The sequence below is a fragment of the Carcharodon carcharias genome, chromosome 15 (genome assembly GCF_017639515.1).
Source record: "Carcharodon carcharias isolate sCarCar2 chromosome 15, sCarCar2.pri, whole genome shotgun sequence".
Lineage (NCBI taxonomy): Eukaryota > Metazoa > Chordata > Chondrichthyes > Lamniformes > Lamnidae > Carcharodon > Carcharodon carcharias.
Window position 1 is genome coordinate 16,478,601 of NC_054481.1, and position 15,139 is coordinate 16,493,739.

The following is a 15,139-nucleotide window of genomic DNA, read 5'->3' on the forward strand; positions in this document are numbered from 1 at the left end:
GATTCCTGGAAAGCTCCCTGCCTCTGGCATGCTCACCTTCCCTCCTTTTGTAGCTTCACTTTTTTTTCCTCACTCTCCCTCTTTTTAAGTTCTGCACACTCCACAATTTGAAGATTAAAATATTTGTCGAAGGCTTTTAATATTTCATCGAAGCTGGTTGAGGACTCAATTCACTGTATTAAGATTAGTTCATCAACAAGTTCACCAAATGAGTATAAAAAAAATGTTAATCTGGACATTTGACTTTCTCCTTAGACCTGATGTACTCAAGTAGTTTAGAAATTCTCTTTTTCAGGACGCTCAATTTTGCATTTGATCTGGGCCCCAGCTAAGTCCAAATTGATTTGCAAGTGTGGAATTCTAATCCATGGTTAAATTTTAAGTGTAGATTCTAATTTAAGAGCTTTCTGACTTTCTAGATGACATTGCCATTCACTTGAGACAAAAGGATTTCCTGTGCTTGCTCATTATGGAGGGCACTGCTACAATGGCAATTGAGCTCAGTTAGAAAAGACATTTTGAACAAAGGCTGCCTGCAGAGTTCTCTTGCTCAAAATTTAGTTGCAAATTTGCTATGGACCTGTGCTACAGCTTTCTTCCAGTATTTTACAGGGGAGGGAGTGGTGTAAGCAGTATTGTCATTGGACCAGCTCTGGGGACCCAAGTTCAAATCCCATCGCGGCAGATGGTGGAATTTGAATTTAATCAATAAAAATCTGAAATTAAAAGTCTAACGATGACCATGAAACCATTGCTGTTGTAAAAACCCTTTAGGTTCACTAATGACCTTTGGGGGAAGGAAATCTGCTGTCCTTACCTGGTCTGGCTTACATGTGACTCCAGAGCCACAGCAATGTGCTTGACTGTTAACTGCCCTCAGAAATGGATGAGCAAGCCACTCAGTTGTATCAAACCAATAAAAAGTCTAAAAAAGGAAACTGGACAGAGCACCTGGCATTGACTTAGGCACTGGAAATGACAACAGCAAACTCAGCCCTGTCAACCTTGCAAAGTCCTCCTTACTAATGTCTGGGGGTTAGTGCCAAAATTGGGAAAGATGTCTCAGACTAGACAAGCAATAGCCTGACAGACACTCATGAAATCATATTTTATAGATACTGTCCCAGACACCATCACCACCTCTGGGTATGTCCTGTCCACCAGAGGGACAGACCCAGCAGAGGTGGTGGCACAGTGATATACACAGTCAGGAGGGAGTTGCCCTGCGAGTCCTCAACATTGGACCCCATGAAGTCTCATGACATCAGGTCAAACAAGAGCAAGGAAACCTCCTGTTTACCACAATGCCTGCCCACCACTCCCTATGCCCCCAAGCTGACAAATCCATACTCCACGTTGACCACCACTTGGAGGAAGCACCGAGGGTGGCAAGGATGCAAAATGTACTCTGGTTGGGGGACTTCAACATCCATCACCAAGAGTGGCTCAGTAGCACCAGTACAGACCGAGCCCTAAAGGACATAGTTGTTAGACTGGGTTTGCAGTAGGTGGTGAGGGAAACAAGGAAAAGGGAAAACATTCTTGATCCCATCCTCATGCATCTGCGGCAGACAGACCGATCTGCCCATGACAGTATCAGTAGACAGGTCAATCATCTCAGTCCCATGGCATCACTGCAGCGTAGTGTCCTAGGCCCAACCATCTTCAGCTTCTTCAGTGATCTTCCTTCCATTATAACTTCAGAAGTGGGGATGTTCAGCACCATTCTTGACTCCTCAGATACTGAAGCAAGTCATGTCTGAATGCAGCAAGACCTGGTCAATATCCAGGCTTGGGCTGACAAGTGGCAAGTAATATTTACACCATACAAGTGCCACACAATAATCATCTCCAACAAGAGAGAATCCAACCATTGCCCCTTGACATTCAATGGCATTATCATTGCTGAATCCCTCACTAACAACATCCTGGGGGTTACCATTGACCAGAAATTTAACTGGACTAGCCATAAGAGTTAAGAGCAAGTCAGATGCTAGGAATCCTTTTATTTTTTAAAAAATTCATTCATGGGACGTGGGCTTTGCTGGCTGGGCCAGCATTTATTGCCTATCCCTAATTGCCCTTGAGAAGGTGGTGGTGAGCTGCCTTCTTGAACCGCTGTAGTCCATGTAGTGTGGGTAAAGCCAGTGCTGTTAGGGAGTGGCAAGTAACTCACCTCCTGACTCCCTAAAGCCTGTGACCATCTACAAGGCACAAGTCAGGAGTGTGATGGAATACTTTCCAATTGGCTGGATGAATGCAGCTCCAAAGAAGCTTGACACCATCCAGGACAAAGCAGCCTACTTGATTGCCATCCTATCCACAAACATTCACTCCCTCCATCACCAGTGCAGTGGCAGCAGTGTGTGCCATCTACAAGATACACTGCAGGAATTCACCAAGGCTCCTTAGATAGCATCTTCCAAAACCACGATTGCTGCCATCTAGAAGGAAATGGGCAGCAGGTAGATGGGAACACCACCACCTGGAAGTTTCCTCCAAGCCACACCATCCTAACTTGGAACGAGATCACTGTCGCTGGGTCAAAATCCAGGAACTCCCAGTTGCAGCAGTTCAAGGCAGCGACTCACCACTCTCTTCTCAAGAAGAATTAGGGATGGGCAATAAATGCTGGCCTAGCCAGCAGTGCCCACATTCCATGATAGAGTTTAAAAAAGCTGTGCTCTGGAATGCTAACCCTGATTGCTGCCTATTTTAATTTCTGCCTTCTTACTGTATTTTGCTTACCCTTGTCATTTTGCTAGATTCTATGACTCTGCATTCATTTAGGTTTGGCTTTTCATCTGCACAACAGATTTTTCTTCTACCTTCCTCTTTTTTTTTTTAAGGTTGCTCTGCCTTTTCGTAAATTTATCTAGGTCCCTTGACTCCGTTTGATCTGGTCTAGTTATGGAGCTTTTTTTAAAAAAAGGGCAATCTTCAGCAGCACCTTTGATTTAGGAACACTTTTCACAGGTCAAACTGCAGTTTTACCTCATACTTTTGTATTTCAGAGTCATCCTTTACTGTCACCATGTTGTAGGGTGTTGTTTGCCATTCAGTAGGTCTGAGGAAGACTTCATAGTTAAATTATATTTGACTAAGTCTTCATTGAAGAGCTATTTACAAATATACTCCAAAACGGTGCAGGCTAGGCACCAATTTCATGCTTGCTGGTACATAGCTCTGTCCAACACTCTACTGAACCCTAGTGCAGGTCATGCATTCTCTTACGTTACTGTGGGTGGTACTGTACTCAGTCCCACATTAACTATGTGACAGACCCTTATACTGCAATTCAGAAATAATTTTTAAAATTCTTAGAATTTCAAAAAATAAAAAAGTTACTCAACTGTTGAAGGCAGCACAATGTCTTGGTTCAAAAACTGCAGTTCTGAATACACACACGTGGCCAATGGTAACCCTGCTTATCCTATATAATTTAAGTCTATATCTAAAAGTAGGAGGAAAAGCACAGTGAATTTTATAAGAAACAACCCTGCTGATCACAGAATAGAAGGGCTTGAGGGCAGAGACTAGCAGATCAGTCTGATTCTTGCCTGTACTGGGTTAATATTACAACTGGTTTTAGCTTAAAAAAAATTATAACCTTTGGAAGGAAATTCAATAAGATCTCAATCATTGGGAGACTGCTCATTCTTTATATAGGTTAGCAATGAAATATTGTGTGTTATATTATCTACCTGACCATCCGAGTCATAGCCAGGGCCTGGACCTACTGATCCATCAGGCATTACTACAGCCACAGCTTCAGCATCTCGAATACCACTGTACACATACCGCCAGGCACGATTATTTCTGGTACGACGAGACATGGCGCTCCTGAAACCTGCAACATAGTAACATTTTTACTAAATTAGAGAAAGAGTGGACAGCTTTTTAAAAAATAATCACTTAAAGAACTAAATAATTCTCTTAAATAAAATAAACAACTTCCCAATTAAGCCATTATGACAAGGTTCGCTCAGAATCTGCAGTATACAGCAGACACTTAAACAGCATGCAATAGACAGACCTAAACAATTCTATAATCATCAGATCAGATCCAAGCCCTGCATTCCTGCCACATCCAGTTGTGGATGGTGGAGGGCAATTAAACAACTCATTGGAGGAGGAGGCTCCACAAATATCCCCATCCTCAATGGGGGAGCCCAGCACATCAGTGCAAGTGACAAGGCTGAAACATTTGCAACCATCTTCAGCCAGAAGTGAAGAGTGGATGCTCCACCTTGGCCTCCTCACATCACAGATGTCAGTCTTCAGCCAACTCGATTCACATCACATAATAAAGCAGCTGAAAGCACTGGATACTGCGAAGCCTATGGGTCCAACAATAGTACTAAAGACTTGCACTCACTCCAGAATAAGCCACACCCTAGCCAAGCTATTCTAGTACAGCTACAACACTCTGGTAACCACTCAGTGATGTGGAAAATTGCCCAAGTATGTCCTGTGCACAAAAAACAGCTCCAACCTGATCAAGTAGTCTAAAGCCTCAGAAAAGCTGTGGCACAATGAGGCCATTCAGCCCATTGTGCCTGCACCAGCCAAAATCAAATCCCACCTTCCAGCACCTGAGCCTTGCAGCTTACAGCACTTTAGGTGCAGATCCAGGTACCCATTTAAATGAGTTGAGGGTTTCTGCCTCCATCACCAAACCAAGCAGTGAATTCTAGACACCCACCAGAAGAAGTTTTTCTTCAAGGCCCCTCTAATCCTCATACCAAACACCTTAAATTTATGCCCCATTAATTGACCTCACCGCTAGGGGAAAACAGGTCATTCCAGTCTATTCTATCTAGGCGCCTCAACTTTATACACCTCAATTCAGTCACCCCTCAGCATCCTCTGTTCTAAGAGAAACAAGCTTAGCCTTTCCAATCTTTCCTCATGTCCTCCCTTTTATTGTGTATTCCCTAGCTTTGTTTGCCCTCCCCAAATGCATTACCTCGCTTCTCCGGATTGAATTCCATTTACCACTTTTCTGCCCACTCAACCAAACCATTGATATCGTTCTGGAGTCAGCCATCCTCTACACAATCAACTACACAGCCAAATTTCATGTCACCTGCAAATTTCCCCAATCATGCCTCCCAGATTTAAGACCAAATCATTAATATAGCAAACAGCAAGAGACCAAACACTGAGCCCCATGGAACACCACTGGAAACTGCTTTCCATTTGCAAAAACATCCACCAACCATTACCTTTTGTTTCCTATCACTGAGTCAATTTTGGATCCAACTCACCACATTCCCCTGTAACCCATAGGCTTTTACTTTTCTGACCAGTTGGCCATGTGGGACCTTGTCAATGCCTTACTAAAATCTATATAGACAACACCCACCACACTATCCTCAATCCTCCTTGATACTAGCTTAACTGAATTTTTTGACATTACCACCCCCTGTTGACTATTCCAGATTAATCCATTCCTTTCTAAGTGACAGCTTATCCTGTCTTAATTGATTCTAATAGTCTACCCTCAAAGTAATAGAAGGGGTGTCGACAGGGCTATCAAGCAGCACCTAGTTCAGCAATAACTTTGCTGCTGACTTAGTTCTGCCAGGGCCACTCAGCTCCTGGCCTCATTGCAGCCCTGGTTCAAACATGGACAAAAGTGCCGAATTCAAGGTGACTGCCCTCAACATCAAGGTAGCATATGATCAAAAAGTCCTAGCAAAACTGAAGTTTGTGGTAATCAGGGGAAAATTCTTCACTGGTTGGAGTCATACTAAGCACAAAGAGTGGTGTGGTTATTAGAGGTCAATTGTCTCAATTCCAGGACATCATTGCAGGAGTTCCTCAGGGTAGTGTCTTAGGCCCAACCATTTTCAGCTGCTTCAATGACCTTCCCACCCATCATAAGGTCAGAAGCAGGGTTGTATGCTGATAACTGCATAATGTTCAGAACCATTTACAATTCCTCAGATACTGAAGCAGTCTATGGATCAAGACCTGGACAACATTCAGGCTTGGGCTGACAAGTGGCAAGTAACATTCACACCATGTAAGTGCTGAGCAATGATCATCTCCAAGGGAATCTAACCATCTCCCCTTGACATTCAATTACATTATTGCCAAATCCCCCACTATCACCATTGAGGGTTACCACTGACCAGCCATATAAACACTGTGGCTATAAGAGCATCTGAAGCTGAGAATTCTGCAGAGTGTAACTCACCTCCTGACTCCCAAAGCCTGTACGCCATCTACAGTGCTCAAGTCAGGAGTGTGTTGGCATACTCTCCATTTGCCTGGGTGAGTACAGCTCCAACATCACAAGAAGCTTGACAACGATCCAGGACAAAGCAGCCCTCTAGATTGGCACTCCCTCCATCATCAACTTGGCAGCAGTATGTACCATCTACAAGATGCAATGCAGCAACTCACCAAGGCTCCTTCAATTACACCTTCCGAACCTGCCAGCTTTGCCATCTAGAAGGATAAGGGCAGCAGGTGCTTAGGAACACCACCACCACCTGCAAACTCCCCTCCAAACCACACTTGGAACTATATGGCCATTCCTACACTGTCACTGGGTCAAAATCCTGGAAACCCCTTCCCCTAAAAACACTATGGGTGTACCTACAATATGGACCGCAGCAGTTCAAGAGGCAGCACATCACCTCCACGTTCTCAAGAGCAATTAGGGATGAACAATATATATTGGCTTAGCCAGTGATGTTCACATCCCATGAAAGAATAAAAATAGGTTTAAAGCCTACAGTTCAAGCTACTTGAAGATATTATGCAAATTATGCTTAAAAGCAAATGCCGCAAAATTCAGTTGTGAAACAAAAAGGCAACTGATACAAATGCTGCACCCTTGGATGGGTGGGGTGGCGGTGGGGTCACATCCTCCTCATTCCCATTGTTAATCCTGACCCCTGTCTGCCCATTGTGGGGACTGGGGCTGGGTGAGATGGAGGAAGACAGAGTTAATATAAAGGTCTACAAGTCTGCTGATAACAGCTTCTTATACAACCCTAACTGGTGGTTAAGGTTATTTCTTTTTGTGTTGTTTAATATTTACAATCTTCAGGCAATATGAAGTGAAAAGTATTCCTTTGTGCAGCATGCAAATAGATTCTTCAGAAAATGCATAATTATTTCCAATCCATAATACAGGCTTCTTTAGAGGTGGATGATGCATATCTAGTGGCTGAAGGGTGCAAGACTTCAATTTCCTATTAAATCTGTGTTCTGAAGAGGTTTTTCTAGTCCTGAAAATGAAAGCCAATGACAGTTATGGTTATTGATATGATGATTGGATCTTCCTTTATCACTTGCCTGTTTAATAAATGAGAACGGTTTTGCTTGCAGGCAGCATTACTGACTGTGATATGCACTGCTGATTTAGGACTCTTTCATAGACTTAAAATGTTGATACACTGGTTGTGGCAGGTGCAATGTTATTGTGTTATGAAAATGAAATGAAAGGATAAAAGAAAGACTTGTGTCTTAATCTGAGTCACTGATCAGATATACAATGCCAAATGTGAAAGCAAGCTGAAGCACAGGAGAGCCAAGTGATCACTAGTGCTTTGTTCCAAAAAGACAAGTACACTGAAGGGGAAAGGAAATGTATTTGGATCCATCATGAAAGATGGATATTTATTCTACAAGTTTCCTTCCATAATGTTTTAGCACGTTCCACATATGGTCCCACAAAATCATGCCATAAATAGTAATTATGCTGATGACTCATGCAAGGTCACAAAGGCATGTGACTTTAAACTCTTTATTTAATATGCAGGCACATTAAACAAGTTGCAGGCTGCCATAACACATCTTACCAAATAGGATTACATAAAGCACAAGATAAAGAAATATAAAAATCAGATCTTCATGATGACCCCTCCTGACCAAAGAAAATCTAATTTTTTTTTAGAATGGAGTGTAAAAGACTCTGCACAGACAAAAGAAGAATGCCAAAAATATCTCCATGCAACAAGCACAGAAGATAAAAGCAAAATATTGCAGATGCTGGAAAAACTCAGGTCTGGCAGCATCTGTGGAGAGGGAAACAGTTAACATTCTGAGTCCATGTGGCCTTAGATTACTGGAGGATATAGACGGGTTGGTCAGATGGGCTGATCAGTGGCAAATGGAATTTAATCTGGATAAGTGTGAGTGTTGTACTTGGGCAGGACAAGGCACAGGATACATAATGAATGGTAGAACCCTGGGAAGTACCAAGGATCAGAGGGACCTTGATGTGCATGTCCACCAGTCCCTTAAGGTAGCGGGACAGGTAGATAAGGTGGTTAAAAAAGGCATATGGGATACTTGCCTTTATTAGCGAGGCATAGGATATAACAGCAGGGTGGTTATGCTGGAACTGTATAAAATGCTGGTTAGGCCATAGCTAGAGTATTGCATACAGTTCTGGAATCTGCATTATAGGAAGGATGTGATTGCACTAGAGAGAGAGAGTGCAGAGAAGATTTACCAGGATGTTGCCTGGGCTGGAGAGTTTTAGTTATGAGCAGAGATTGGATAGGCTGGGGTTATTTTCCCTGGAGCAGAGGAGATTGAGGGGGTCATGAATGAGGTGTATAAAATTGAGGGGCATAGATAGGGTAGTCAGGGAGGAGCTTTTCCCCTTTGTGGAGGGATCAAAAACCAGTAGGCATAGATTTACGGTAATGGACAGGGAGTTTAGAGGGAATGTGAGGAAGAATTTTTTCACCCAGAGGGTGGTGGGAATCTGGAACTCACTGCCTGAAAGGGTGGTCGAGGCAGAAACCCTCATAACATTTAAGAAGTGTTTGGATGTGCACTTGCGATGCCATGGCATATAAGGCTATGGGCCTAGTGCTGGAAAATGGGATTGCAATTGTTAGGTACTTGTTTGACTGGCGCAGACTCAATGGGCCAAATGGTCTTTTTCTGTGCTGTAGACCTCTGACTATGACCTGAGTTTTTCTAACATTTTCTGTTTTTACAAGCACAGAAGACTTATACTGGGCACCTGTATATCAACTCCAGAAGGGTCAGATCACAAAGTTGTACTGTATAGTACAAAGAATTTATAACCTGTACTAAAAATCCATTTAACCGGCCACTGAACAGCCACCAGCCAAATACATCATGGTATTAAAGCTAAAAGTTACATCCAGGCCCTGAATAGTTAAACCCACAAAGCCTAGCTACACTGTTTAAGCTGCCTTTCAGTCCTTGGGGTTTATGTGACAACCCTCTTTGAAAGAAAATAAAACAGAGTTAAGTCAGGAAATTATATGCCAACTCGTCTTAGCTAACAGTCTATAACATGGAATGAAAACATTAAGGAGTTGGATTAACACGGCCAGTCAGCACACATTTCTAAAGATTAAGTGGTACTTAACCAATTGTGTTCATATTGGAGGAAACAAAAAAAGTGGATATGGGTGTTCAAAATGCATTTCACAGGATATTTTGGTAGAGAAAATGACGAATGGAATTAAGGTGCATATGCAGCAACACAGGTGGTTGAAGGGTAGAAAATGTAGGGCAGGGCACCTGATGTCCCAAAGTATTTTACAATCGATGAAATACTTTTGAAGCATAGTCATTGTTGTAATGTAGGAAACTCAGCAGCAGCCAGTGTACATACAGCAAACCCCCACAATCACCAATATGATAATGACCAGATAATCTGTTTTAGGGATGTTATTTTAGGGATAAATATTGGCCAGGACATTGGGGATAACTCCTTCCTGCTTTTCAAAATAGTTAATTGAGACTAGAGTGAAGTCATAATTGGCATGTAAGGCAAATTTTAAGATTGAGAAAATATAACTAAAGTGAAACAATATAAGCTCAGGGAAGAAAACCATTTAAAATATACGAGCATTAAAATTGAACTAAGTCATACCCATAAGAGATGTTAACTAAACATGTTAAAAAAGGTGGGGGAGGTAAAAGCTAATTTGTAAGGGACATAAAGGAAATGCCAGTCAGCAATTATGCTGCATAATCGCCCTAAATTTACTAATTAAAACAGTTTTAATGAGGGAACATTTTAATACAAAGCCTGCAAATCACATTCTCTACATTACCATGTTTTGATATTAACTGTAGCAATTCTCCTCAGGCAGCCTTGAGGCCTCATCTGTTCCAATGGGCTGCTTCCCGCCACACCCTCCCCCTGCCATCTGCTGAATTTTCAACTTCAAACTACGGCAAAATAAAAGCGCTCAGTTTCATTCAAATTTTTAATCATTCCAAGATCAAGTATTTTTTTGCATTCATTAACTTTTGGGGATTCTCTGGAACATATCCAGCAAATCTCCAGAGCGCCCAAGACATAAAAAAAAACTGAAGCGGTTGGCCAGATAGATATTTTGATAGCACAGGAGTGCCTCAACAAGCCATTAGTCCTGTGGTCAGGTTCAGGTTCTCAGAATGGAAATCTAGTCATAGACATAAAATTAAGTGTTCAAATTGTAGAACCTTACAATCTATTAAACCACCCAGCAATCACCGAGTACTGGAGTAACCTCTTATTTCACTGGGGATTTTATTCTACCAATCTGGTTTGAGCTTGATCCAGAGTTAGAAGTGTTATATGGTTTTACTCAGTCCCCATTATACAAATAATAATAATATTCACCAATTATTTAAAGAAGCCTTGGTAATAAAAACACCCAGCCATAAACGCCAAGAGGGCAACAAGGGAGGAACTGGCATTCCAGCAACTCAGGGATGACTTGCGTCCCCAGATGCCAAAATTCGCCCTGTGGAAAGACAAAGGTGTGACCTGTGAACCATCATCATGGTATGTTTAATTTTAAACTGACAGGAGAAATAAGCCAGACAAGGCACTAAAATGGGGTTTGTTACACAATGAAATTTTGTATTCAGGGCCCCACCATTGAAACTCTTAGTTCATACACAAGCTGCCAGGTGACAAATGAACAAACACATTCTAACATTTCTCAAAACACCTTTGAATAAAAGGGAAATTATTATTTTGTGACAGCTAATGACTATTAAAGGAAGAAAAAGAGCCTTGTAGTAAGGATTAAGACATCATGAATTATAGCAAGACGTTGGACAGTCATTAAAGATGATCCATTGAGCTGGATTGTTCATTTTATCGATTATTGTTTAGATTGGTTCACAATATAGGCAAACAGCCTACTGTCACAACTCAACAATATCAGACTGCAAGAGTCAAGGTGATGGAAGAATCTAAGCACAAGAGGGCCAAGTTTGTGAGCCCCAAATTTTAGCAACAGCATGTAAAACAGCACCACTTGGCCTGAAGTGCTCAAAAGGAAAATTGCAAAACACAGAACATCCATATTCTCTCATGGCATGGTTTGATACAGACCATGATATGTTTTAGTGGGTATGTACTTGCATATATTTACAGGGGGTGAGAAGCTCCAAGTCAGGGGTGAAAGAATTTTTGTCAAGGCAACTGAACTGAAGCAACAGCAGAAATCAGGTAGAATAACAATTAACCCATATATCACACTGGCTGTGGAATCTGGGGAAAGAGAAGATAAATCCAAAACAAATAGGTTCCTTAATTCAGTTTACCTCAGTCTATTGATTTAAAAGGGCATTAAAGCAAACAGTATACATTTAGCAGGATCATTCCAGAATTAGGGAGCTACAGTTATGAAGAGAGATTTCAAACTTTGGAGCAGAGGACGCCAAGAGGAGATTTATTAAGAAAGGGTTTTGATGGCAGGACTGGTTTGGGGATGGCGGGGGTGATATAATGGTGAGAGGGTATTAAAAGATAATTTCCTCTGACTAAGCAATGTCTTGGGGCCAAAAAAAAGGAAAAAAATAATAAAACTCTTAAAGCTGGAGCATAGAATGCTTCATCACAAGAAGCTGAGGCAGAAGCCTCGGCATCTTTTAAGATTAAATATGAATAAATACTGAAAACAAAGGAAGTTACAAAGTTTATAGTGATTAGGACAGTGCAGCATTAGCTCTAGTCCGACACTGATAATAGTCTTTTCAGTTGTAAGCTATTACGCATTATCACATATTTTGCATGAAGTTTTTAAAATGTGGATGCGTGCAAAGTTAAGTTGTCTATTTACTACTGTGTCAGAGCTCACAGAAAGGAATCTCTTGCCAGGTGAAGGGTGCATTATTTACCATTAACAAAAATACAGATAATAAAATCATAAATGTGTTCACTACAGTGAAAAGCATAATTCTTTCTGTATTCTGTCTTGGGAAAGCCACCAGGGTCGGATGAAACTGATTCGGTTGAAAAAGTCTGTTATAGCTAGATGGACTGATTCCAATGTACAGTACACAGCACAAAATAGATGGAAGGGTTAATATCAGCATAACATTTTGCAATTCCAATACTGAAACTCCACCAGAAAAGAAATGTTCCCAAACCTTCAAAGAAATGTCCTTTAATTGGCAGGCATTAATTCCACAGAAGCTGCCACTTTGATTCCCATCCGAAGAGAGAGAAACATGGTGGATAGGAGGTGGACTTGTAATGAATATTGGTAGGCAGTCTATCACCAGAAATGGAGACAGAGGGGTCAAGGAAGGGCAGGGAAGTGTCACAGATGAATCATGTGAAAAAGAGAGGGGGGTGGAAATTGAAAGCAAAAAAAAAAAACCCAATAAATTTTTCCAGGTTGACAAGAGCATGAAGTGGCACCAATACAGTCAATGTACTGGAAGAGTTGTGGGAAGGGACCTGAGTAGGTTTGAAACAAGAAATGTTTCACATACCCCACAAAAAGATAGGCATAACTGGGGCCCATGTGGGTACCATAGCCACACCTTTTATTTGGAGGAAGTGATACAAGTTAAAGGAGAAATTGTTCAGAGAGAACAAGTTCAGCCAGGTGGAGAGGGGACTATTTGGACCTCTGTTCAAGGAAGAAGTGGACAGCCCTCTTATTCTCATGGACACTATCACATGCATTCACTATCTTCCACTATAAACTTAATACATACAAACTTGAGGGGGAGGGGGAGGGGGAGGGGGAGGGGGAGGGGGAGGGGGAGGGGGGAGGGGGAGGGGGAGGGGGGGGTGAAATCCGCTATGCTCTCAAAGCAGAAACTTGTTCTCATGCACCCATGTCTGTCTTTGGCTTATTGCAATGTTCCAGTGCAGCCCAACACAAACTGGAGGAACTGCACTTCATCTTCCCATTTGGGCACTTCACAGCCTTCTAGCCTTTACATAGAGTTCAACATCTTCAGACCATGAACTCTCTCCTCCATCCTGACCCCTTTTTAAAATCCATATTTTTTTTTACCCCAACACACCCAACCCCCAAAAACAGGGCCAACTCCTTATGTTTCGGGGTCAGAGCACTGATCCTTGTTCTGCTATTTTACCATTATGCCACTATCAGCACCTTCTTTAGTCTTTAAAATTACCATTAACATTCCCTTTGTCCTGTGTCCATGACATCTTTCCTTGGCTCTCACCTATCCATGACCTTCTCTGTTGCTCCACCCCCTCTTAAACAGCATAAAATCCATCACATTTCTACCTTTCCAATTCTGAAGGAGTCATCCAGGCTCAAAGCATTTGTCTCTCCACAGGTGCTTCCAGACCTGCTGAGCTTTTCCAGCATTTTCTGTTTTTATTTCAGAGAAACACAATGCACTGGCTTTAAGTATGCTTAGTAATTGGCACTTCCAGAAATTTGAAAGCTGTTTGGTCCCACAGCCACTGAATAATGGATACACCAGAGAGAAAAAAAAAACTTTCAAGAGAAGCTCTGCAACATCATTAATCAGGATAAAATTTTAAAAATAAAGCACTTGCAACTCTCCTAAAGTAGAATTCAATTTAAGTCTAAAGTGTCCAGCAACACATCATAGTACCCTTATCACATCTAAAGTGTTTGGGCTCAAGGGTACATCGTAGTATACTAGTATTTATTCCACAACAATTCCTTGTTGAATTGGGCAACTATGTAAAGCTCAAGTCTAAAAACAACCTAATTATCTACCTTTATCTTTAAAAAAAATGCTTCTACGACTGACTGGAGTAACAAAAAGGAGATGCGACCAGATAAATTCTAGAAGAAGCTGCATTCTCTCTCTCTCTCTCTCTCTCTCTCCCCTTTGCATTCCTGAGAAAGAAACCGAACTGCATTTCATGGGAAGCAGTGTCAGGACTACTGGCAAACTTCACCGGCTCGTTCACAAGACGAAGAGTGAAGAGGAGGGGGCACACACACACACACACACACACATAACACAGAGAACAGCTCACTCACCTGAACCAAGAACAAAATAAAACTGACAGCTCATCTTCACCAGGTACCAATATGACCAGCCGGGTCACGCACCCAACGCATTAACAGACGTGTAAAAGCCGCTCAGGTACGAATTGTGTCTATTTATTTCAATGTACAAAAGGCTATAAGCTGTGTGTGTGTGTGTGTGTTTAAAGAAAAGGAGCCGGGGGGGGGGGGGGAGGGGGCAAGAAACAGGGAGCTGAAGAAATTGAAGGTAGTTGGCGGCGCCGTTTAAGGTACCAGATCGGAGTTGGGCAGATACGATCAGACGATCTGGAGCTCCAACAAAAACCACTTGTGAGAAAAAGGGGATTTGCCTTTATTGATATGTATTTTTTTTTTCTCTTCCCTCATCGCGCGGGTGCACATCAACCTCTCCCCCAAAATTAATGTATTAAGTTTACAGTGGAAGATAAACCAACGGACAACGCATTATGCCAACGGGTTAAGGATTTGCAATGGGTCAGTTTTGCATAAAACGGATTTGATGGTGGGGGGGGGGGGGGGGGGGGGGGGCGACGACACCCCCAAATGTTTCCCGGAGAGCGCTCCACAAACCAGGGGAGCCTGTGAATCCAGCCCCCGGATCCGCAGGCCCCACAAACACACACACAAATGAAAAAAAAAAACACCACAGAAAAGCGCCTCCACCCCCGTACAAACTACACCGCGGCGGCACCTTCCGAATAAAAGCTGTTTACGTTCAACGGACACCCACCTTGATTAACGCCCTGGCTCTCCCGAGCTTCCTGCCCTTTACTACAACAACAACAACACAGCTTCTCCTCCCCACCACCACTAGTCAATGCCCGCTCAACCTAACCCACTCGTCTTTCCTCTAGAGAGAGGGGCTGGCTGCTCAACCAAACTTGAATCCC

General features: G+C 42.3%; 1 protein-coding gene across 3 annotated transcripts in view; it reads right to left on the minus strand.

The window, feature by feature from the left end:
• The window catches only part of LOC121288566 (SPRY domain-containing SOCS box protein 3-like), a 30,300-nt gene extending 15,173 nt beyond the window's left edge, over positions 1-15,127 (minus strand). Inside the window, exons 1-2 of one of the 3 annotated variants that reach the window (XM_041207165.1) lie at positions 14,980-15,127; positions 3,705-3,850 (exon numbers count right to left, since the gene is read on the minus strand). In XM_041207165.1, the coding sequence (XP_041063099.1) occupies positions 3,705-3,836 (132 nt within the window). In that variant the 5' untranslated portion in view covers positions 3,837-3,850; positions 14,980-15,127. Of the gene's footprint in view, positions 1-3,704; positions 3,851-10,067; positions 10,143-14,979 lie in introns of those variants that run through there. The other 2 variants (XM_041207167.1, XM_041207166.1) reach the window with 2 other exon arrangements.
• Positions 15,128-15,139: the final 12 nt, after the last annotated feature.